Source organism: Bombina bombina, chromosome 5 (assembly GCF_027579735.1).
Source record: "Bombina bombina isolate aBomBom1 chromosome 5, aBomBom1.pri, whole genome shotgun sequence".
NCBI lineage: Eukaryota > Metazoa > Chordata > Amphibia > Anura > Bombinatoridae > Bombina > Bombina bombina.
In genome coordinates, this window is record NC_069503.1 from 164,501,095 (window position 1) to 164,525,412 (window position 24,318).

At 38.4% G+C, this 24,318-nt stretch overlaps 1 protein-coding gene across 1 annotated transcript in view; it reads left to right on the forward strand.

The window, feature by feature from the left end:
* Positions 1–24,318, forward strand: part of GARS1 (glycyl-tRNA synthetase 1) — a 123,418-nt gene that overhangs the window by 75,034 nt on the left and 24,066 nt on the right. Inside the window, exon 10 of the mRNA XM_053713773.1 lies at positions 13,481–13,645. Within this exon, the coding sequence (XP_053569748.1) occupies positions 13,481–13,645 (165 nt within the window). The remainder of the gene's footprint in view (positions 1–13,480; positions 13,646–24,318) is intronic.

Genomic DNA, 24,318 nt, shown 5'->3' on the forward strand with positions numbered 1-24,318 from the left:
TTATAAAGTTCTAAATATATGTATTCAAACATTTATTTGCCTTGACTCAGAATGTTCAACTTTCCTTATTTTCAGACAGTCAGTTTCATATTTGGGATTATGCATTGAATTATCATATTTTTCTTACCTCAAAAATTTGACTTTTTTCCCTGTGGGCTGTTAGGCTCGCGGGGGCTGAAAATGCTTCATTTTATTGCGTCATTCTTGGCGCGGACTTTTTTGGCGCAAAAATTATTTTCCGTTTCCGGCGTCATACGTGTCGCCGGAAGTTACGTCATTTTTTGACGTTATTTTGCGCCAAAAATGTCGGCGTTCCGGATGTGGCGTCATTTTTGGCGCCAAAAGCATTTAGGCGCCAAATAATGTGGGCGTCTTATTTGGCGCTAAAAAAATATGGGCGTCGCTTTTGTCTCCACATTATTTCAGTCTCATTTTTCATTTGCTTCTGGTTGCTAGAAGCTTGATATTTGGCATTCTTTCCCATTCCTGAAACTGTCTTATAAGGAATTTGATCTATTTTGCTTTATATGTTGTTTTTTCTCTTACATATTGCAAGATGTCTCACGTTGCATCTGAGCCAGAAGATACTACAGGAAAATCACTGCCTGCTGGATCTACCAAAGCTAAGTGTATCTGCTGTAAATTTTTGGTAGCTATTCCTCCAGCTGTTGTTTGTAATAATTGTCATGACAAACTTGTTAAAGCAGATAATATTTCCTTTAGTAATGTACCATTGCCTGTTGCAGTTCCCTCAACATCTAAGGTGCAGAATGTTCCTGATAACATAAGAGATTTTGTTTCTGAATCCATAAAGAAGGCTTTGTCTGTTATTTCTCCTTCTAGTAAACGTAAAAAGTCTTTTAAATCTTCTCTCTCTACAGATGAATTTTTAAATGAACACCATCATTCTGATTCTTTGGACTCTTCTGGTTCAGAGGATTCTATCTCAGAGATTGATGCTGATAAATCTTCATATTTATTTAAGATGGAATTTATTTGCTCTTTACTTAAAGAAGTACTAATTGCTTTAGAAATAGAGGATTCTAGTCCTCTTGATACTAATTCTATACGTTTGGATAAGGTTTTTAAAGCTCCTGCGGTTATTCCAGAAGTTTTTCCTGTTCCTAATGCTATTTCTGCAGTGATTTCAAAAGAATGGGATAAATTGGGTAATTCATTTACTCCTTCTAAACGTTTTAAGCAATTATATCCTGTTCCGCCTGACAGGTTAGAATTTTGGGACAAAATCCCTAAAGTTGATGGGGCTATTTCTACCCTTGCTAAACGTACTACCATTCCTACGTCAGATGGTACCTCGTTTAAGGATCCTTTAGATAGAAAAATTGAATCCTTTCTAAGAAAAGCTTATCTGTGTTCAGGTAATCTTCTTAGACCTGCTATATCATTGGCTGATGTTGCTGCAGCTTCAACTTTTTGGTTGGAAACCCTAGCGCAACAAGTAGCAAATCGTGATTCTCATGATATTATTATTCTTCTTCAGCATGCTAATAATTTTATCTGTGATGCCATTTTTGATATTATTAGAGTTGATGTTAGGTTTATGTCTCTAGTTATCTTAGCCAGAAGAGCTTTATGGCTTAAGACTTGGAATGCTGATATGGCTTCTAAATCAACTCTACTTTCCATTTCTTTCCAGGGAAACAAATTATTTGGTTCTCAGTTGGATTCTATTATTTCAACTGTTACTGGTGGGAAAGGAACTTTTTTACCACAGGATAAAAAATCTAAAGGTAAAAACAGGGCTAACAATCGTTTTCGTTCCTTTCGTTTCAACAAAGAACAAAAGCCTGATCCTTCGTCTTCAGGAGCAGTTTCAGTTTGGAAACCATATCCAGTCTGGAATAAATCCAAGCCTGCTAGAAAGGCAAAGCCTGCTTCTAAGTTCACATGAAGGTACGGCCCTCATTCCAGTTCAGCTGGTAGGGGGCAGGTTACGTTTTTTCAAAGAAATTTGGATCAATTCTGTTCACAATCTTTGGATTCAGAGCATTGTTTCAGAAGGGTACAGAATTGGTTTCAAGATGAGACCTCCTGCAAAGAGATTTTTTCTTTCCCGTGTCCCAGTAAATCCAGTGAAAGCTCAAGCATTTCTGAATTGTGTTTCAGATCTAGAGTTGGCTGGAGTAATTATGCCAGTTCCAGTTCCGGAACAGGGGATGGGGTTTTATTCAAATCTCTTCATTGTACCAAAGAAGGAGAATTCCTTCAGACCAGTTCTGGATCTCAAATTATTGAATCGTTATGTAAGGATACCAACGTTCAAGATGGTAACTGTAAGGACTATATTGCATTTTGTTCAGCAAGGGAATTATATGTCCACAATAGATTTACAGGATGCATATCTGCATATTCCGATTCATCCAGATCATTTTCAGTTCCTGAGATTCTCTTTTCTAGACAAGCATTACCAATTTGTGGCTCTACCGTTTGGCCTTGCTACAGCTCCAAGAATTTTCACAAAGATTCTCGGTGCCCTTCTGTCTGTAATCAGAGAACAGGGTATTGTGGTATTTCCTTATTTGGACGATATCTTGGTACTTGCTCAGTCTTTACATTTAGCAGAGTCTCATACGAATCGACTTGTGTTGTTTCTTCAAGATCATGGTTGGAGGATCAATTTACCAAAAAGTTCTTTGATTCCTCAAACAAGGGTAACCTTTCTGGGTTTCCAGATAGATTCAGTGTCCATGACTCTGTCTTTAACAGACAAGAGACGTCTAAAATTGATTACAGCTTGTCGAAACCTTCAGTCACAATCATTCCCTTCGGTAGCCTTATGCATGGAAATTCTAGGTCTTATGACTGCTGCATCGGACGCGATCCCCTTTGCTCGTTTTCACATGCGACCTCTTCAGCTCTGTATGCTGAACCAATGGTGCAGGGATTACACGAAGATATCTCAATTAATATCTTTAAAACCGATTGTTCGACACTCTCTAACGTGGTGGACAGATCACCATCGTTTAATTCAGGGGGCTTCTTTTGTTCTTCCGACCTGGACTGTAATTTCAACAGATGCAAGTCTCACAGGTTGGGGAGCTGTGTGGGGATCTCTGACGGCACAGGGAGTTTGGGAATCTCAGGAGGTGAGATTACCGATCAATATTTTGGAACTCCGTGCAATTTTCAGAGCTCTTCAGTTTTGGCCTCTTCTGAAGAGAGAATCGTTCATTTGTTTTCAGACAGACAATGTCACAACTGTGGCATACATCAATCATCAAGGAGGGACTCACAGTCCTCTGGCTATGAAAGAAGTATCTCGAATTTTGGTTTGGGCAGAATCCAGCTCCTGTCTAATCTCTGCGGTTCATATCCCAGGTGTAGACAATTGGGAAGCGGATTATCTCAGTCGCCAAACGTTGCATCCGGGCGAATGGTCTCTTCACCCAGAGGTATTTCTTCAGATTGTTCAAATGTGGGGGCTTCCAGAGATAGATCTGATGGCCTCTCATCTAAACAAGAAACTTCCCAGGTATCTGTCCAGATCCCGGGATCCTCAGGCGGAGGCAGTGGATGCATTATCACTTCCTTGGAAGTATCATCCTGCCTATATCTTTCCGCCTCTAGTTCTTCTTCCAAGAGTAATCTCCAAGATTCTGAGGGAATGCTCGTTTGTTCTGCTAATAGCTCCGGCATGGCCTCACAGGTTTTGGTATGCGGATCTTGTCCGGATGGCATCTTGCCAACCATGGACTCTTCCGTTAAGACCAGACCTTCTGTCGCAAGGTCCTTTTTTCCATCCGGATCTGAAATCCTTAAATTTAAAGGTATGGAGATTGAACGCTTGATTCTTAGTCAGAGGTTTCTCTGACTCTGTGATTGATACTATGTTACAGGCTCGTAAATCTGTATCTAGAGACATATATTATAGAGTCTGGAAGACTTATATTTCTTGGTGTCTTACTCATCATTTTTCTTGGTATTCTTTTAGAATTCCGAGAATATTACAATTTCTTCAGGATGGTTTAGATAAGGGTTTGTCCGCAAGTTCCTTGAAAGGACAAATCTCTGCTCTTTCTGTTCTTTTTCACAGAAAGATTGCTATTCTTCCTGATATTCATTGTTTTGTACAAGCTTTGGTTCGTATAAAACCTGTCATTAAGTCAATTTCTCCTCCATGGAGTTTGAATTTGGTTCTGGGAGCTCTTCAAGCTCCTCCGTTTGAACCTATGCATTCATTGGACATTAAATTGCTTTCTTGGAAAGTTTTGTTCCTTTTGGCCATCTCTTCTGCCAGAAGAGTTTCTGAATTATCTGCTCTTTCTTGTGAGTCTCCTTTTCTGATTTTTCATCAGGATAAGGCGGTGTTGCGAACTTCTTTTGAATTTTTACCTAAGGTTGTGAATTCCAACAACATTAGTAGAGAAATCGTGGTTCCTTCATTATGTCCTAATCCTAAGAATTCTAAGGAGAAATCGTTACATTCTTTGGATTTTGTTAGAGCTTTGAAATATTATGTTGAAGCTACTAAATCTTTCCGAAAGACTTCTAGTCTATTTGTCATCTTTTATGGTTCTAGAAAAGGCCAGAAAGCTTCTGCCATTTCTTTGGCATCCTGGATGAAATCTTTAATTCATCTTGCCTATGTTAAATCGGGTAAGACTCCGCCTCAGAGGATTACAGCTCATTCTACTAGGTCAGTTTCTACTTCCTGGGCGTTTAGGAATGAAGCTTCAGTTGATCAGATTTGCAAAGCAGCGACTTGGTCCTCTTTGCATACTTTTACTAAATTCTACCATTTTGATGTATTCTCTTCTTCTGAAGCAGTTTTTGGTAGAAAGGTACTTCAGGCAGTGGTTTCGGTTTGAATCTTCTGCTTATGTTTTTCATTAAACTTTATTTTGGGTGTGGATTATTTTCAGCAGGAATTGGCTGTCTTTATTTTATCCCTCCCTCTCTAGTGACTCTTGTGTGGAAAGATCCACATCTTGGGTATTCATTATCCCATACGTCACTAGCTCATGGACTCTTGTTAATTACATGAAAGAAAACATAATTTATGTAAGAACTTACCTGATAAATTCATTTCTTTCATATTAACAAGAGTCCATGAGGCCCACCCTTTTTTGTGGTGGTTATGATTTTTTTGTATAAAGCACAATTATTCCAATTCCTTATTTTATATGCTTCGCACTTTTTTCTTATCACCCCACTTCTTGGCTATTCGTTAAACTGATTTGTGGGTGTGGTGAGGCGTGTATTTATAGGCATTTTGAGGTTTGGGAAACTTTGCCCCTCCTGGTAGGAATGTATATCCCATACGTCACTAGCTCATGGACTCTTGTTAATATGAAAGAAATGAATTTATCAGGTAAGTTCTTACATAAATTATGTTTTTTGGTTGCTTTGCTACTTCTTCAGACACTGGATGTCTTGACTGTGTATATGGCACAATGAAATCTGAAGACTACCAAAGAATTATGTGGTGCAATGTAGGGGCCAGATTGACTGACTGTTTTTATATGATTCATTGATTTTTATAAAGTTCCTTTTATCCACTGAAGTCTCCTATTGTTTTATTGGAACATCCTGCAAAAAACCTTGGAACTGTTCATTACCAGAGTGTATATGTGCGCTGGGCCACTGCAATATACCCAGCAGGCTGCATTAGCACTATAGTGTGCTTCCCACTGTGTGAGTATCCTTCCAAGGGGAGTTGTTAGTGGGATAATTTAAAGCTAACTGATCTGCACTAGGAGTCGCCCTCTATATATCTTCCATTTCTACAGATTGCCATAACAATTTAACAGGAGGAGCTGCCCTGCCATATGGTGCACAGTCAACTGGGACACTGCTGAGTTCCCAGAGCGTTTACCTTGGCATTATCTTTGCCTTCACAATTTGTGAGTATAAAATTTATATCTGATTATATCTGTCCAGTTCTATATTGGCTACACTAGGAGGCGCCCTTTCTTTTTTTGTCTCATTTTTTTATGTTTCTGTGTCAGCAGTGAGGTCCTTCTGCCATAGTGTCCCTTTTCATTCAGATGGTGATGTATAGTGCGAGCTTGACACATTTGTACCCTGTGCTTGAAGGTCAGCATGAATTTGTCTAGAAGTTGATTGAGGGTCTTTATCCACCATTCGAACAATCCTTTGTTGCAATCTTTGATCAATTTTTCTCTTTCATCCACGTCCAGGGAGATTAGCTACAGTGCCATGGGCTGTAAACTTCTTGACAATATTGCGCACAGTGGACACAGGGACATTAAAATCTCTGGAGATGGACTTGTAGCCTTAAGATTTTCCATGCTTTTCCACAATTTTTGTTCTCAAATCCTCAGACAATTATTTGTTGCTCTTTCTCTTCTCCATGTTCAGTGTGGCACACAGAGACCCAACAGAAAGATTGAGTCAATTTTTCACCATTTTAACTGGTTGCCGGTGTGGTTTCTATATTATTAGCACCTGTTAATTGATACAGGTGAGTTTAATTACAAATTACAGGAGCATCACAAACTTAGAATGCAATTATTTCTTACAATTTTGAGAAGGTGCCAATAATTTTGTCCAGTCCTTCGTTAATTATCTGAATGATAATGAAATCGGATTGAAGTATGTTTATGTGCGTGTGTGTATATGTGTGTGTATGTATATATATATATGTGTGTGTATATGTATGTGTATATATATATATATATATATATATATATGTGTGTGTGTATATATATATATATATATATATATATATATATATATATATATATATATATATATATATATATATATATATATATATATATATATATATATATATTTTATAGACGATCTCCTAGAGTTGTGTGGTCAGGTACACAGACTGACGGTGAATCCTTCGTTAATTATCTGAATGATAATGAAATCGGATTGAAGTATGTTTGTGTGTGTATGTGTGTGTGTGTGTGTGTGTGTGTGTGTATATATATATATATATATATATATATATATATATATATATATATATATATATATATATATATATATATATATATATATATATATATATATATATATATAATCTCTTTCTAATGACATTGTGAGTCCACGGATCATCTTAACTACTGTTGGGAATATCACTCCTGACCAGCAGGAGGAGGCAAAGAGCACCACAGCAAAAGCTGTTAAATACCACTCCCCCTACCCACAATCCTCAGTCATTCTCTTTGCTTGTATCAGTTGCAAGGAGGCAAAAAGTTAGGTGTCTGATTCTTTAATCAAGACTTTAATTTTTAAGCAGAGCAAGTTTGCTCTGGCTTTCTTTGGGGTTTAGCCGTAGTCCATGTCAGTCTCTTCAGTAGAGCAGGTGGTGGCTTTTAAGCATTTGGGAACTTGTGGGGTATAATCCCCACTGGGCCTCACAAGTAATTTCATGCTGCCCTTGGTTGAAAGTTTGAGTAAGTTTACTCTGCCTTTTCTTTTTTCCACAGGTCCACGTGAGAAGGGAAGCCCCTCTCATACCAAGTGAGCTGTCCTGCTGCCGGACAAATTTTTGGGGTAATTGCCATTTTCTTTCCCTGTTTTGATATAGGAGAATTTGGCACTTTGACAGTAAATTCTGTCTAAATATACAATCAGCCGTCTAGGTTAACGGTTTATTGTATGGCAGTTTTGCAGGCACTGGGGATGTTTGGCTCAGTTTATTATGTTTTTACTTTGGTCTACATGTTTTTTGTTTGTGTATTAATGGCTACCGGGAGGTTTGTTAGGCTACGCCCAGAATAGGCGGGCTTATCTGAGATAGCAAGGGCGTTTTTGGCGCCCTTTTAGCTGTTTCCTGTTCCTGGATGTTGCAGCTCTGTTGCATAGCTCCTCAGAGGTGGTTCAGCGCTCTCTCCAGTGCGGCTGTATGGGGGTCCGGATCATTTTCTGACTTGGTTTCCGGCAGCAAGGAGGTCAGGTTGGTATCTCAGCAAAGCTTGCTGAAGTGTGGAGGTTGCCTGTTGTTTTTTTGTGGGGCTGTTGCTCTGTTTATATTTAAGTTTCTGTCTGAATTTCAGGGACTTTTTGTCTCTCTTTGCATTCATTTTGTGAAAAATTGTTAATGCAAGATTTATTGTGCAGTTTATTTAAATGATTACTTTCTGTTATAATTTTTAAGCTAAACAACTAACATATTAAAGTTAATAAACATTAATTAAAACCTACTGACCTATATTTTCTCCGAAACGAAGTTTCATAACGTTCTAAAAGTTATATCCTTTATTCGCCGATGATGTCACGTTATCCTGCCCACTATTTTCAGCACTGCGTGTTCAAAATACTTAAACCAATAACTTTGTGTTTAAAGCACCATTTTGAAACCTAGGTATTGTAAACGGATTGGTACAGAGCAAAGGATACCCACGGAGTGGGTTTGGAAAACAATTAAATTTGCAGATAAGATTTCTGATATACGGTAGAGATATGTTAATGGAATGCTATTGATAAAAAGCGTATTTGGGGTAGTTAGTTAGTAACAGGCATAGAAAATATTTACTTACAGTGGCCCTTTAAGGATTCTCTATTTTCAAAAATAAATAAAAATTAAAAATGTAAAGAGACTGTAAGGTTTTTTTTGTTTACTTAAAATTCTGATTTGAACATAGAATTTTTTTTATTGATTAAGGTTTTTGTCTTTGGAATAAGATGGTCCTAGAGGCCCTGCAGGCTGTTGCTTGTTCTCTATGTTTAAATACTAATGTTGAGCCTCCTATCCCTTTTTGTTCCTTTTGTATTGAGAGAACATTACATAACAAGGATAGACTTTTTGATTCTGAGCCTTCATTGTCTAGGGCGGATGTTGGTTAGGAGTATCCTGTTCTGGCTAATCTGCAGCTTTCTCCTCATACGTCCCAATCTTCTGCAGTGCCCTGTGTTTTGTCTCAGGTTGGTTTTTCCTTGTAGGATATGGCTACCCATATATCCTTGGCAGTATTTGAGGCTTTGTCTGTTTTTTCTATGTTACAGGGGAAGCGCAAGAGGAAGTATAAGGTTTCTGATTCTGTTGCAATTGTGTCTAGTGTTTCTTCTCATAAGTCTGAGGAGGAAGATACTTCAGTAGCATCTGAGGATGAGATCTTGGATTCTGATAGTGTAAATCCTTCTTCTGAAACTGAGGTTGTTTCCTTTAGGTTTAAGCTGGAGCACCTCCGTTTGTTACTCAAACTTAACTTATTAAGTTTACTAGATTTCTTAGGAATAACCATCAGTCATGGTTATTCCTAAGAAATCTAGTAAACTTAATAAGTTTTTTGATGTCCCTTCCTCGGTGGAAGTTTTTCCTATACCAGATCGTGTTTCAGATATTATTACATGAGAATGGGAGACGCCTGGGATTCCTATTTCCCCTTCTCCAATTTTTAAGAAGATGTTTCCTATTGCTGATTCTATTAAGGAATCTTGGCAGATGGTTCCTAAGGTGGAGGGAGCAGTTTCCACTCTGACCAAGAGGACCACTATTCCTATTGAGGACAGCTGTTCCTTTAAAGATCCTATGGATAAGAAGTTGGAAGCTTTGCTTTAAAAGATTTATGTACACCAGGGGTATCAATGGCAACCGGCTGCATGTATTGCTATGGTTACTAGTGCGGCGGCATATTGGTTTGATGCATTGTCTGATTCTATTCAGCAAGATACTCCTCTTGAAGAAATTCAAGATAGAATCAAGGCTTTGAAATTGGCTAATTCCTTTATTGCAGATGCTTCTCTACAGGTCATCAAGTTGGGAGCTAAAATTTCTGGTTTTGCCATTTTAGTTCACAGAGCTTTATGTTTAAAATCCTGGTCTGCGGATGTGTCCTCTAAGTCTAAGCATTTGTTTATTCCTTACAAGGGTAAGACCTTGTTTGGACCCGGTTTGGCTGAGATTATTTCTGATATTACAGGAGGGAATGGGCATTCTCTTCCTCAGGATAAAAGAAATAAACAGAAGGGTCTGCAGAGTAATTTTCGTTCCTTTCGTAACTTCTCTGGTAAATCTTCCTCTTCTTCCTCCAAGAATGAACAGTTTAAGCCATCTTGGAAGTCAAAATAGTTTTGGAATAAGGGGGAGCAGTCCAGGAAGCCTGTAGCTGACTCAAAATCGGCATGAAGGGTCTGCCCCCGATCTGGGAATGGATCTTGTGGGGGGAAGACTCTCTTTCTTTGCTCAAGCTTGGGTTTGAGATTTTCAGGATCTCTGGGTGGTAGATATCATGTGCCAGGGTTACAAACTGTAGTTCAAGAATTTTCCTCCCAGAGGCAGGTTTCTTTTCTCCAGGTTATCTGTAAACCAGATAAAAGGAGAGCCGTTCTTACGTTGTGTTTAGAATCTTTCTGATATGAGAGTGATGGTTCCTGTTCTAGTTCAGGAACAGGGTCTGGGTTTTTATTCCAATCCCTTTGTCGTTCCCAAAAAGGAGGGAACTTTCAGACCTATTTTAGATCTCAAGAGTGTAAACAAGTTTATCAGGGTTCTGTCTTTCAAGATGGAAGCTATTCGCTCCATTTTTCCTTTGGTTCATGACCACAGTGGATCTAAAGGATGTGTATCTGCATATTCCCATTCACAGGGATCATCACAGGTTCCTAAGATTTGCATTTCTAGACAAACATTTTCAGTTCGTAGCTCTTCCTTTTGTCTGGCAACAGCTCCCAGAATTTTTTCAAAGGTCCTTGGAGCATTGTTGGAGGTGCTTCGATTGAAGTGTGTTGCAGTGGCTCCTTCTGCGCTCCCACGGTTGGAAGGTGATTTTAGGAAAAAGTTTAATTCCGGCTACAAAAGTGATATTTTTGGGGACCATTATAGATTATCTAGAGATGATAATTTTTCTGACAGAAGCAAGAAAGTCAAAGATTTTTAATACGTGTCTTGCTCTTCAGTCCCTTCCTCGGCTGTCAGTGGCTCAGTGCATAGAGGTTATTGGTTTGATGGTTTCAGTCATGGACATCATTCTGTTTGCTTGGTTCCATCTCAGAACCTCTGCAGTTATTCTTGCTCAGGCAGTGGAACGGGTCGAGGTCAAAGGATCCTCAGGCTGTTCTGATCTATGCTCTGGCAGTTCCTTGGACTTTTCAGTCTGGCATATGTGTTACCTCTGTTTGCTCTTCTTTCTCAGATCATTGTTCGGGTCAAACAAGAGAGGGCATCGGTGATTCTCATTGCTCCAGCGTGACCTCACAGAATCTGGTTTGCAGATCTGGTGGAGAGGTCTTCCCTTCCACCTTGGCGTCCTCCATTAAAGAAGGACCTGCTTCTGCAGGATCCCTTCCTTCATCCAAATCTTGTTTCTCTGAAGCTGACTGCTTGGAGATTGATTCTTTCTTGATTCTTTCTTTTTTGATTTCTTTCGGTCATTGAGACTATGATTCAGGCTCGTAAGCCTGTGACTAGAAAGATTTATTATAAGATTTGGTGTAAATATTTGTATTGGTGTGTATCCAAAGGCTACTCATGGAGTAGAGTATTCCTAGGATTTTGTCTTCTCTCCAGGAGGGTTTGGAGAAAGGTTTATCTGCTAGTACCCTAAAGTGTCAAATTTCTGCTTTATCTATTTTATTGCACTAGCGCCTGGCGGATGTGCCAGATGTTCATTCTTTTTGTCAGGCCTTGGTTAGAATTCGGCCTATTTGTCTACTACTCCACCTTGGAGTCTTAATTTGGTTCTTAGCGTCCTTCAACAGGCTCCGTTTGAATCTATGCATTCTTTGGATATTAAGATGTTATCTTGGAAGGTTTTGTTTCTGGTAGCTATTTCTTCGGCTTGAAGAGTTTTGGAGCTTTCAGCCTTACAGTATGAATCGCCTTTTCTATTTTTCACTCCGATAAGGTAGTTCTGCGTACTGCCTTGGGTTTTCTTCCCAAGGTTGTTTCTGATAAGAATAAGAGATTGTTGTTCCTACTTTGTGTCCTAATCCTTCTTCTGATAAGGAGCGTTTGTTGCATAACCTGGATGTGGTTTGTGCATTGAAATATTATTTGCAGGTGACTAAGGATTTTTCGCCAGTCTTCTTCTTTATTTGTTCTCTTTTCTGGGAAGCGTAAGGGTAAGAAAGCTACGGCTTCTTCTCTTTCTTGTTGGTTGAGGAGTGTTATTCGCTTGGCATATGAGACTGCTGGTCAGCAGCCTCCTAAGAGAATCACGGCTCATTCCATGAGGACTGTTTCATCTTCTTGGGCTTTCAAAAATGGAGCTTCTGTAGATCAGCTTTGCAAGGCTGCGACTTGGTCATCTTTGCATACTTTTTCTAAATTTTCAAATTTTATACTTTTGCTTCAGCAGAGGCTTCTTTTGGGAGAAAGGTTCTTCAAGCAGTGGTGCCTTCTGTTTAGGTTAAAGGGACTCTGAACCCAATTTTTTTCTTTTGTGATTCAGAGCATGTAATTTTAAGCAACCTTCTAATTTACTCCTATTATCACATTTTCTTCATGCTCTTGGTATGTTTATTTGAAAAGCAAGAATGTAAGTTTAGATGCCGGCCCATTTTTGGTGAACAACCTAGGTTGTCTTTGCTGATTGGACAGCACCAATAAACAAGTGCTGTACATGGTTCTGAACCAATAATTTGCTGGCTCCTTAGCTTAGATGCCTTATTCAAATAAAGATAGCAAGAGAACAAAGAAAAAATTATAATAGAAGTAAATTAGAAAGTTGCTTAAAATTGCAGGCTCTATCTGATTCATGAAGAAAAACATTTTGGGTTCAGTGTCCCTTTAACTGTCTTGTCCCTCCCTTATCTGTGTCCTCTAGCTTGGGTATTGGTTCCCTACAGTAATTAAGATGATTCGTGGACGCACCGTGTCAAGATATAAATACATTTATCAGGAAGGAATAAACATTTTTTTTTTATTATTATTTTTTTTTTTCCCCAGTCAAGCACCCTTTTTTTTTTCCATTTCTTTCTTAGAAATACTTCTAATCACTTTGTTCTTCACTTAGATGAAGTAACCAGTTGGGGGTAGTGTAATACCTTTATAATATGACATCTTCTGTTATCCAAAGCACATTAAATGTATTCAATGATAGATTGTACAATAAACATTGAAAAAGATTAATTTTATCTGTTAGCTTAATATTTAAATTTTTAGCTGGGCGGTCCTTAAAATCTGCCCGGTGGTACATCACTTAAAAAGGTGTTGGGGGGGGGGGGGGGAAGTGTTGGGAACCACACTGTGTATTTTTGTGCAGAAGGTCGTCAGAAAGAAGTGACCCTGTTTAGAGTCATCTGGTTAATGCATGAGGTTTTTGAGAACTATAAACCAATTAAAGACCATGAATCTAGAGATGGAAATAGGAAGTTTTGTATCAAACTATAGGTTTGACTTGGAGTTAAATATTTTGCAAACTTTTACTGTTACAACTCAAGTTTAAAATCAAGTCGCCTAGACTGTGATATCAGTACATTCCATGAACTCGCGCTACTAGACTTAGATGTGAATGTTGTGACTCCTACATGGTATGTATTTGTTTTTAAATTTGTGCTTAAATATTTTCTAATGTAACATTTTACTTTTCTATTTTAGGGTGTGATCAATAACTCTGTGCTAGGGTATTTTATCGGCAGAATCTATCTATACCTTTTGAAGGTCGGTATCTCACCAGACAAATTGCGATTTAGACAGCATATGGAGAACGAGATGGCTCACTATGCGTGTGACTGCTGGGATGCAGAGACCAAGACGTCCTATGTAAGTTTCCTTACTTGTATTCTGATTTAGAATAGAGGTTTGTAAATGTAACAAGTGTTTTGTTTTTTTACATTAAAACAAGAAATGATAAAGGGACTTGAAAACTTTTTTTTAAAATTGTATGATCTGAATCACAAAAGAGAACTTATTTTTTCAAATTTACTTTGTGCTATTGGTATTCTTTGTTGAAGAGATCTAGATAGGTAGCATGTTTATTTCTGGAGCAGTGCAAGACAGGTAACACTGCTACCACCTACTGTGTTTGCAAATGATTTCATCAAACTGCTGCTATATGTTGCGCCAGAGACATGCACGCTCCTACGTTACTATCAAACGTGATATATAGACCAAAGATGTTAAAATTTTGCCTTCTCTTCTGAAAGTTCCATACCCAATCCAAACACATGGTTAATTATATTCACAACTTGCAAAAAAATATAATATCCTCGTTTAAAGGGAATGTAAACTTTCATGAATCAGTGCCCGTTTTTTAAAAATACTATTAAAAACAGGGGCACTTTCATTCATGAAACTTTACATTTCAGCGGTTTTTGTTTTTTTAAAAATACCTTTTTCTGCAGTAAAACCAGATTGACGATCCCACGCCTGCTTCTCATACTGTACTTAGCACAGCAATGACGAAACCAGCTTCCTCCAATCACGGTGTGGCCTCACGAGATGGATGCACTGTGCTGCACGCCATGATTGTAGGAAGCTGGTTTTGTCATTGCTGACGTAAGTACAGAGGAGCTGCGAGCGGGGGATTGCCAATCCGGCTTTGCTGCAGTAAAAGTTAAGTATTAGGCTGCAATGCAAAGTTTCATGAATGAAAGTGCCTGTTTTTAATAGTATTTTTAACAACTGGGCACTGATTCATGAAAGTTTTACATTCACTTTAAGTCTATGACACAGTTGTATAACTGTTGTGATAAGAATGAGGAGACTATATAATCATACCCAAAATGCATCTTTATTTATTTTTTACTATTGGTATGTATTTACTGTAATGCTAGATTGGCTTTTAATATTTGCAAAGGACAAATAAAGTTTCTGTATAGAAACAAAATACTTGGCTTTTATGTAAAAAACAAACAAACAAATAAAATAACTGTATTGCTTAAATACAAACAATACACAGACCAGTGACGAGCAGCACATTAAATTAAGTAAATAGTGACTGCCGTCAGGAACGTTTTAGGATCTTACGTTGCATCCATAAAAAAACAAAAAAAACAAACAACTATATAGGGTTAAAGCATATTTGTTTTATTAAATTATACCACTATAAGCTTTTCTTTCATGTAATTAGCAAGAGTCCATGAGCTAGTGACGTATGGGATATACATTCCTACCAGGAGGGGCAAAGTTTCCCAAACCTTAAAATGCCTATAAATACACCCCTCACCACACCCACAATTCTGTTTTACAAACTTTGCCTCCTATGGAGGTGGTGAAGTAAGTTTGTGCTAGATTCTACGTTGATATGCGCTCCGCAGCAAGTTGGGGCCAGGTTTTCCTCTCAGCGTGCAGTGAATGTCAGAGGGATGTGAGGAGAGTATTGCCTATTTGAATTCAATGATCTCCTTCTACGGGGTCTATTTCATAGGTTCTCTGTTATCGGTCGTAGAAATTCATCTCTTACCTCCCTTTTCAGATCGGCGATATACTCTTATATATACCATTACCTCTGCTGATTTTCGTTTCAGTACTGGTTTGGCTTTCTACAAACATGTAGATGAGTGTCCTGGGGTAAGTAAGTCTTATTTTCTGTGACACTCTAAAGCTATGGTTGGGCACTTTTTTATAAAGTTCTAAATATATGTATTCAAACATTTATTTGCCTTGACTCAGGATGTTCAACATTCCTTTTTTTCAGACAGTCAGTTTCATATTTGGGATAATGCATTTGAATCAATCATTTTTTCTTACCTTAAAAAATTTGACTTTTTCCCTGTGGGCTGTTAGGCTCGCGGGGGCTGAAAATGCTTCATTTTATTGCGTCATTCTTGGCGCGGACTTTTTTGGCGCAAAAAATCTTTCTGTTTCCGGCGTCATACGTGTCGCCGGAAGTTGCGTCATTTTTTTGACGTTCTTTTGCGCCAAAAGTGTCGGCGTTCCGGATGTGGGCGTCTTATTTGGCGCTAAAATAATATGGGCGTCGCTTTTGTCTCCACATTATTTAAGTCTGATTATTTATTGCTTCTGGTTGCTAGAAGCTTGTTCACTGGCATTTTTTTTCCCATTTCTGAAACTGTCATTTAAGGAATTTGATCAATTTTGCTTTATATGTTGTTTTTTTCTATTACATATTGCAAGATGTTCCACGTTGCAACTGAGTCAGAAGATACTTCAGGAAAATCACTGCCCGGTGCTGGAGCTACCAAGCTAAGTGTATCTGCTATAATTTTTGGTATCTGTTTCTCCAGCTGTTGTTTGTATTGCATGTCATGACAAACTTATTAATGCAGATAAAAATTTCCTTTAGTACTGTTACATTACCTGTTGCTGTTCCGTCAACATCTAATTTTCAGAGTGTTCCTGATAAACATAAGAGATTTTATTTTTTAAATCCATTAAGAAGGCTATGTCTGTTATTTCTCCTTCTAGTTTACATAAAAGTCTTTTAAAACTTCTCTTTTTTTCAGATGAATTTTTAAATGAACATCATCATTCTGATACTGATAATGGTTCTTCTGGTTCAGAGGTTTCTGTCTCAGAGGTTGATGCTGATAAATCTTTGTATTTGTTCAAGATGGAATTTATTCGTTCTTTATTTAAAGAAATATTAATTGCATTAGAAATAGAGGATTCTGGTCCTCTTGATACTAAATCTAAACGTTTAAATAAGGTTTTTAAATCTCCTGTAGTTATTCCAGAAGTGTTTAATCTCCCTGTTGCTATTTCTGAAGTAATTTCCAGGGAATGGAATAATTTGGGTAATTCTTTTACTCCTTCTAAACGTTTAAGCAATTATATCCTGTGCCATCTGACAGATTAGAGTTTTTTGGGACAAAATCCCTAAGGTTATGGGGCTGTCTCTACTCCTGCTAAATGTACTACTATTCCTACGGCAGATAGTACTTCATTTAAGGATCCTTTAGATAGGAAAATTGAATCCTTTCTAAGAAAAGCTTACTTATGTTCAGGTAATCTTCTTAGACCTGCTATATTTTTAGCGGATGTTGCTGCAGCTTCAACTTTTTGGTTAGAAGCTTTAGCGCAACAAGTAACAGATCATATTTTTATAGCATTATTATTATTCTATAACATGCTAATTATTTTATTGGTGATACCATCTTTTGATATCATTAGAGTTGATGTCGGGTATATGTCTCTAGCTATTTTAGCTAGAAAAGCTTTATGGATTAACTTGGAATGCTGATATGTCTTCTAAGTCAACTTTGCTTTCCCTTTCTTTCCAGGGTAATAAATTATTATCTCAACTGTTTCTGGAAGGAAGGGAACTTTTTTACCAAAGGATAAAAAATCTAGGTAAATTTAGGTCTAATAATCATTTTTCGTTCCTTTCCTCACAACAAGGAACAAAAGCCTGATCCTTCAGGAGCGGTATCAGTTTGGAAACTATTTCCAGTTTGGAATATATCCAAGCCTTATAGAAACCTATAGCCAGCTCCTAAGTACCCATGAAGGTGCGGCCCTTATTCCAGCTCAGCTGGTATGGGGCAGATTACGTTTTCTTCAAAGAAATTTGGATCTATTCCGTTCTCAATCTCTGGTTTCAGAACATTGTTTCAGAAAGGTACAGAATTGGCTTCAAGTTAAGGCCTCCTGCTAAGAGATTTTTTTCTTTCCCGTGTCCCAGTTAACACAGCAAAGGCTCAGCATTTCTGAAATGTGTTTCAGATCTAGAGTTGGCTGGAGTAATTATGCCAGTTCCAGTTCTGGAACAGGGGCTGGGGTTTTATTTTATCTCTTCATTGTACCAAAGAAGGTCAATTCCTTCAGACCAGTTCCGGATCTATCAATATTGAATCGTTATGTAAGGATACCAACATTCAAGATGGTTACTGTAGGACTATCCTGCCTTTTGTTTAGCAAGGGCATTATATGTCTACAATAGATTTACAGGATGTGTATCTGCATATTCCGATTCATCCAGATCACTTTTAGTGTCTGAGATTCTCTTTTAGACAAGCATTACCAGTTTTGTGGCTCTACCGTTTGGCCTAGCCTCAGTTCCAAGAATTTTTTTCAAAGGTTCTCGGTGCCCTTCTTTCTGTAATCAGAGAACAGGGTTTTGTTTTTTTTTTTATTTGGACAATATCTTGGTATTTGCTCAGTCTTCTCATTTTCGTAGAATTTCATACGAATCGACTTGTGTTGTTTCTTCAAGTTCATGGTTGGAGGATCAATTTACCAATCAGTTCATTGATTCCTCAGACAAGGGTAACCTTTTTAGGTTTCTAGATAGATTCAGTGTCTATGACTCTGTCCTTGTCAGACAAGAGAAGTTTAACATTAATATCAGCTTGTCAAAACCTTCGGTCACATTCATTCCCTTTGGTAGCCTTATGCATGGAAATTTTAGGTCTTAGGACTGCCGCATCAGATGCGATCTCCTTTGCTCGTTTTCACATGCGACCTCTTCAGCTCTGTATGCTGAACCAATGGTGCAGGGATTACTCAAAGATATCTCAATTTAATATCTTTAAACCGATTATACGACACTCTCTGACATGGTGGACAGATCACCATCGTTTAGTTCAGGGGGCTTCTTTGTTCTTCCGACCTGGACTATAATCTCAACAGATGCAAGTCTTACAGGTTGGAGAGCTGTGTGGGGGTATCTGACGGCACAAGGGGTTTGGGAATCTCAGGAGGTGAGATTTCCGATCAATTTTCAGAGCTCTTCAGTCTTGGCCTCTTCTGAAAAGAGAGTTGTTCATTTGTTTTCAGATAGACAATGTCACAACTGTGGCATACATCAATCATCAAGGAGGGACTCACAGTCCTCTGGCTATGAAAGAAGTATCTCGAATTTTGGTTTGGGCGGAATCCAGCTCCTGTCTAATCTCTGCGGTTCATATCCCAGGTATGGACAATTGGAAAGCGGATTATCTCAGTCGCCAAACGTTGCACCTGGGCGAATGGTCTTCACCCAGAGGTATTTCCTCAGATTGTTCAAAAGTGGGAACTCCCAGAAATAGATCTGATGGCTTCTCATCTAAACAAGAAACTTCCCTGGTATCTGTCCGGATCCCGGGATCCTCGGGCGGAGGCAGTGGATGCATTATCTCTTCCTTACAAGTGTCATCCTGCCTATATCTTTCCGCCTCTAGTTCTTCTTCCAAGGGTATTCTCCAATATTCTAAAGGAATGCTCATTTGTCCTGCTGGTAGCTCCAGCATGGCCTCACAGGTTTTGGTATGCGGATCTTGTCCGGATGGCCTCTTTCCAGCTGTGGACTCTTCCGTTAAGACCAGTCTTTCTGTCTCAAGGTTCTTTTTTCCATCAGGATTTCAAAACCTTAATTTTAAGGTATGGAGTTTGAACGCTTGATTCTTGGTCAAAGAGGTTTCTCTGACTCTGTGATTGATACTATGTGACAGGCTCGTAAATCTGTATCTAGAGAGATATATTATAGAGTCTGGAAGACTTATATTTCTTCAGGATGGTTTAGATAAAGGTTTGTCCGCAAGTTCCTTGAAAGACAAATCTCTGCTCTTTCTGTTCTTTTTCACAGAAGGATTGCTAATCTTCCTGAGATTCATTGTTTTGTACAACCTTTGGTTCGTATAAAACCTGTCATTAAGTCAATTTCTCCTCCTTGGAGTTTGAATTTGGTTCTGGGGGCTCTTCAAGCTCCTCCTTTTGAACCCATGCATTCTTTGGTTGTTATATTACTTTCTTGGAAAGTTTTGTTTCTTTTGGCCATCTCTTCTGCCAGAAGAGTCTCTGAATTATCTACTCTTTTTTGTGAGTCTCCTTTTCTGATTTTGCATCAGGATAAGGCGGTGCTGCGAACTTCTTTTGAAATTTTTTACCTAAGGTTGTGAATTCTAACAACATTAGTAGAGAAATTGTGGTTCCTTCATTATGTCCTAATCCTATGAATTCTAAGGAGAAATCATTGCATTCTTTGGATGCTGTTAGAGCTTTGTAATATTATGTTGAAGCTACTAAGTCTTTCCGAAAGACTTCTAGACTATTTGTCATCTTTTCCGGTTCTAGAACAGACCAGAAAGCTTCTGCCATTTCTTTGGCATCTTGGTTGAAATCTTTATTTCATCATGCCTATGTTGAGTCGGGTAACACTCCGCCTCAAAGGATTATAGCTCATTCTACTAGGTCAGTTTTTACTTCCTGGGCGTTTAGGAATGAAGCTTCGGTTGATCAGATTTGCAAAGCAGCAACTTGGTCCTCTTTGCATACTTTTACTAAATTCTACCATTTTGATGTATTTTCTTCTTCTGAAGCAGTTTTTGGTAGAAACGTACTTCAGGCAGTGGTTTCAGTTTGAATCTTCTGCTTATGTTTTTTCATTAAAATTTTATTCTGGGTGTGGATTATTTTCAGCAGGAATTGGCTGTCTTTATTTTATCCCTCCCTCTCTAGTGACTCTTGCGTGGAAAGATCCACATCTTGGGTAATCATTATCCCATACGTCACTAGCTCATGGACTCTTGCTAATTACATGAAAGAAAACATAATTTATGTAAGAACTTACCTGATAAATTCATTTCTTTCATATTAGCAAGAGTCCATGAGGCCCGCCCTTTTTTGTGGTGGTTTTGATTTTTTTGTATAAAGCACAATTATTCCAATTCCTTATTTTATATGCTTTCGCACTTTTTTCTTATCACCCCACTTCTTGGCTATTCGTTAAACTGAATTGTGGGTGTGGTGAGGGGTGTATTTATAGGCATTTTAAGGTTTGGGAAACTTTGCCCCTCCTGGTAGGAATGTATATCCCATACGTCACTAGCTCATGGACTCTTGCTAATATGAAAGAAATGAATTTATCAGGTAAGTTCTTACATAAATTATGTTTTTTTTTTGCCCATAGAAGACTTTTGGGAAATCTCGTCCAGGGCATGAAAACTAATAACTAATACAGTATCTTAACCCCTTCACACCGGGATTAAAGTGTTAACATTAAAACACATTTCTGATGTACACATTTGATGTCAAAATGAAATTAGGCGATTGTCGATGGGATCACGTGATTTCAAGGCTAGGATCGGATCATGAGAGACTGCTTACTCTTCTAGGCATGCCCCCAGTCTGATTCCGGCTTGCATTAAGGAGGGACACTGCAGTACGCCCACATAAGGTAGGACGTTCCACGCTGTCCTACGTCATTTAGGCCCAGTGCTGTTAGGAAGGCATGGAACGTCAGTGTGAATGGGTTAATATCTGGTATTGTATTACATTAACCCACTGCCGGATTTTTAACTGTACATTATTGATATAGCTAATCTAATAATCCTTTTTACAAATATCTCTGTATTGTGTAAATTTCTTATAGGTAGATTGTATCATTTTCTTTTTTTATGTGTCAAAGAGTGCTTATTTGCCAATGGTAAACCATAAATAAAAGGCCTGTCCGAATCCACTATTTTTAAAGTGTGTATGGCAATCAAACGGACATTAGAGCATGTAATTTAACACTAGCAACGCTGAAACCTTATGGCTTACCCCTGCAAAGTAAAATTGCTGCTTGCGATCCACAGAGCACTGCTAGTCCCAAGTAAAAACTGCAGCTGATCCAATCAGCAATGTTAGTTGCACTGCTGATTGGATCAGCAGCAGTTATCTCTTGGGGCCAGCAGTGCTCTTTGAGTCCTGAGTGGTGCTTTAACTAGGTGTTTAACACATTTGCGGGATTTAGCACGTAGAGCTGCTGCATCTCTAGTGATAAAACTATATGCTCTAATTAGTTATTTTTATCACTACAATGGTCCTTTATCAAATTAATGATTTCAAGTTCAGGAAATATATATTATACAACAAATCTTGGAACTGAAACAAATTGTGTCTTGTATATTGGGAATGAAGTCTAGTAACTTATTAAAAGGGAACCTTATTTTCTAATTACTACTATTTTGTTTATTTTATTTATAAAGTATTTTACCAGGAAGGATACATTGAGATTTCTCTCATTTTCAAGTATGTCCTGGGACCACAAAACATTGCATTGATACAATAGTGTACAATCAAATACAAAAACAATAATAATACACAATATATGCAAAAATGTATCATAGAACTGGTAGGAAATATTTAATCAACCATGACAGGCATATTCTGTTTTGAGATATGTAGAGAGGGATCTCTTAAAGGATATTGGACTTTGGGAAGTTTTTAAAGTGTGAGGGAGGTCATTCCATAATTGTGGCGCTCTGTAGGAAGAGGAGGATCGAGCTACTTTCTTTTTGTATTGAGGCAAGCTAAGTAATGTGCTGGTATTGGATCAGAGGTTATAGGAGGTAGAAATAGCAGGGGAGAGCATTCTGCTCAGGTAGGGTGGGAGCTTCCCAGAAAGGCTCTTAAACACAAGGCAGGAAAGATAGAGGGTGCGTCTGGATTCCAGCGACAGCCAGTTTAGTTCTTTTAGCATGTCACAATGGTGGGTCCTGTAGTTACATTGTAGCACAAAGCGGCAGAACGAGTTATACAATGTATTTAGTTTATTAAGGTGAGTTTGCGGTGCAGGTGCATATACTACGTCCCCGTAATCCAAGATAGGCATCAGCATTTGCTGTACAATCTTTTCCTTTACTGTAGGGCTGAGGCAGGATTTGTTTCTGTACAGGGCACCTAGTTTTGGATAAAGTTTAGATGCAAGTTTTTCTATGTGGAGGCCAAAAGATAGATTGGGGTCTAACAATATACCTAAGTATTTAAAAGAGTGGACTGCGGTCAGCGTGCAATTGGATTTTGTTTTGATGCGAAGATGGGAATTTTGTAATTTGTGTAACTTAGGTCCCGTTCCAATGATCATTGTGACAGTTTTGTCAGTGTTTAGGAAGAGTTTTGTTTTTTGAGATCCACTTTTCTACCACTGTGAACTTGTCTTGGAGCACTGCTTCAAGCTGCGGCAGATCGGAATTGTTTGCATAGATTACCATGTCATCTGTGTACAGTTGAGGATTTGCAGACAGGCAGATCATTTATAAATAATGTGAATAGTAGGGGGCCGAGAATGGAACCTTGGGGTACACCACACGTGACTGGGAGAGGGAGGGAGTCGCTGTTAGAAATGGAGACATATTGTGATCCGATACATATGATCGAAACCAGGTTAACGGACGATCAGCAATACCAGAGTTTTTTAGTTTGAGCAGTAGTATGTCATGGTCTACTGTGTCAAAGGCCTTTGCAAAATCAAGGAAAATAGCTCCAGTTAGGTCTCCTTGTTCCATGCCAGTTTGGATGTCTTTGCAAACTTTTAGGAGGGCAGTTGTAGTGGAGCGATTCGGGTGAAAACCTGATTGATCAGGGGTCAGATAGTTAGATTGTTGGTAATACTCACATAATTGCGTAAGGATGCATTTGTCTAAGATTTTTGACAATACTGGGAGCAAAGATATAGGGCGATAAATAGAAACCAAGGTTAACTTCTCACGTTTATTAGTCAAGTATAAATTTAGTCAAATTAAAATATGGTGCAAATTAAACAGAATCCTTCCCTGGCAGAGGTGTAACTAGAAACTCAAGGGCTACGAAGAATCCATAAGTCCCCCTCCTCCCCCGGGACCCACAGTCACCTACGTGCACATATACACACATGGCTTCTGCGGTATTAATATTTAACAAAATATGATGCTGCAGAGTGTACTGGCTGGAACAGTATGTGTGATTGAGATTTATATATAAATCAAGCACACACATAGGAAGAAGCATGCTCTGTGATCTATTGCTGTCTAAAGGCTGCATATGATGGTGGTATTCAGCAGCTAAATAGTAATTAAAAAATAAGTTTGTGCTGAAGGCAGCTGGCCCCCCCCGAGGGGCAGTTGCGACCTCTGCATCCCCTGTAGTTCTGTCCCTGTTCCCTGGGATGAGAGGAGTATTAAAAATAAAAGTGATGGTAAATCCACAAGCGTATAACAAATGCTAGGATTTACCATCACTAAAAATAAAGTGGAGTTTAAATGATCACATATTTAAAAAAGGGTTCTAAACTCACTCACTCTTTCTGTGACGTTGCAAACTTGTGCTGCTAAAACTTGGCGACTTCTGGCCGCCCACAGCACATTGCTCTCCTTCATTGAGGTGACGTTTACACCTCTAAAAAAATAGCCGTGATTGTCAGCTGACAGTGTTCTGTATGCATGTATGGCTATTGGTTTAGAGGTGCAATTGTCTCCTCATTGGTAGAAGAGTGGTGTGCCGTGAGCAGCTGGAGCCGGTGAGTTTGGCGGGACATTCAGGGTGAGTGTGTTCGTATGTATGCGTGTGTGTGTGTGTGTGTATATATATATATATATATATATATATATATATATATATATATATATATATATATATATATATGTGTGTGAGTGTGTGTGTGTATATATATATATATATATATATATATATATGTGTGTGTGTGTGTGTGTGTATATATTCTATATCCTGTTTCTCACCCTCCTACCCATTTAGATTGTAAGTTCCCACGGGAACAGGGCTCCCAATTCCCCCTGTATTTGTTCGTTAAATTTTGT